The sequence below is a fragment of the Trypanosoma equiperdum genome, assembly GCF_001457755.1.
Source record: "Trypanosoma equiperdum strain OVI genome assembly, contig: ctg_476, whole genome shotgun sequence".
Lineage (NCBI taxonomy): Eukaryota > Euglenozoa > Kinetoplastea > Trypanosomatida > Trypanosomatidae > Trypanosoma > Trypanosoma equiperdum.
In genome coordinates, this window is record NW_027124394.1 from 803 (window position 1) to 1,614 (window position 812).

The following is an 812-nucleotide window of genomic DNA, read 5'->3' on the forward strand; positions in this document are numbered from 1 at the left end:
TATCAAAAAAACGTTTTTATCAACTAAGCACATTATTATTTCAAATAAATATGTTCACAAAACTTTTTAAAACCCTATAAAACTTATAAACAAAGATTATGGAATTACATTTGGCATCTTGAGTACTTTACTTTTACCTTTGATATTATATTTAATGTGTTTCAGTACAATGTTTCTTTAAACATCACAAAAATAATTTTAACAGAATAAGAACTAATAATCCCAAAGTGTTTGCTGTTTTCGTTCAAACTCATGTAACTCAAGGGTGGTGTATGCTCATATTGAGTACAAAACTAAGCCATGTTGAAATTATTACAATTGAAATGGGACGTTTGTACAGCCATTTTAAGAGACATAAATGGGTTATGGAATTTTTAGAGAAACATAATGCAAGTAATAAGGATATTATAATACATTTGGATGGGTCCGATGTTACTGTTATTAACGGTGAGTAGTATGAGAATGCTGTGAAATATTTTATACAAAACACAACTGAAAATGAAGAAAAGTTTAGAGAAGAGGATATTCATAAAGAGGATATAGAGAAATGCTACTGTTTTTGATCTTTGCTATAAAAAAGGGAAAGATAAGAAGTTACCGTATTTACTGAAATTTCCTTCATGTGGCAAACCTTATCTTAGTGGTGACGGTTTAATAGCGAGAGTATTTTCAAAACTTTACTAATTTGGAGTGTGATTGAGGAAGAAACTGTTGGTCAGAGGTTTATTTTGAAGTGAGGAATGATCGGATTGGATTGGATTATGAGGGGATATTTTTTTAAACTATTCCCAACAGTGGGGAGTTTGGAAAGG

The 812-nt window shown here is 30.3% G+C and overlaps 1 pseudogene across 1 annotated transcript; it reads left to right on the forward strand.

Annotated features, from left to right (window-relative positions):
- The first annotated feature begins 221 nt into the window (after positions 1-221).
- TEOVI_000200400:pseudogene lies at positions 222-672 on the forward strand (annotated as a pseudogene). The gene is given in 2 exon segments: positions 222-554; positions 556-672. Coding segments are annotated over 2 exon segments (450 nt in total).
- The last annotated feature ends 140 nt before the right edge of the window (positions 673-812 follow it).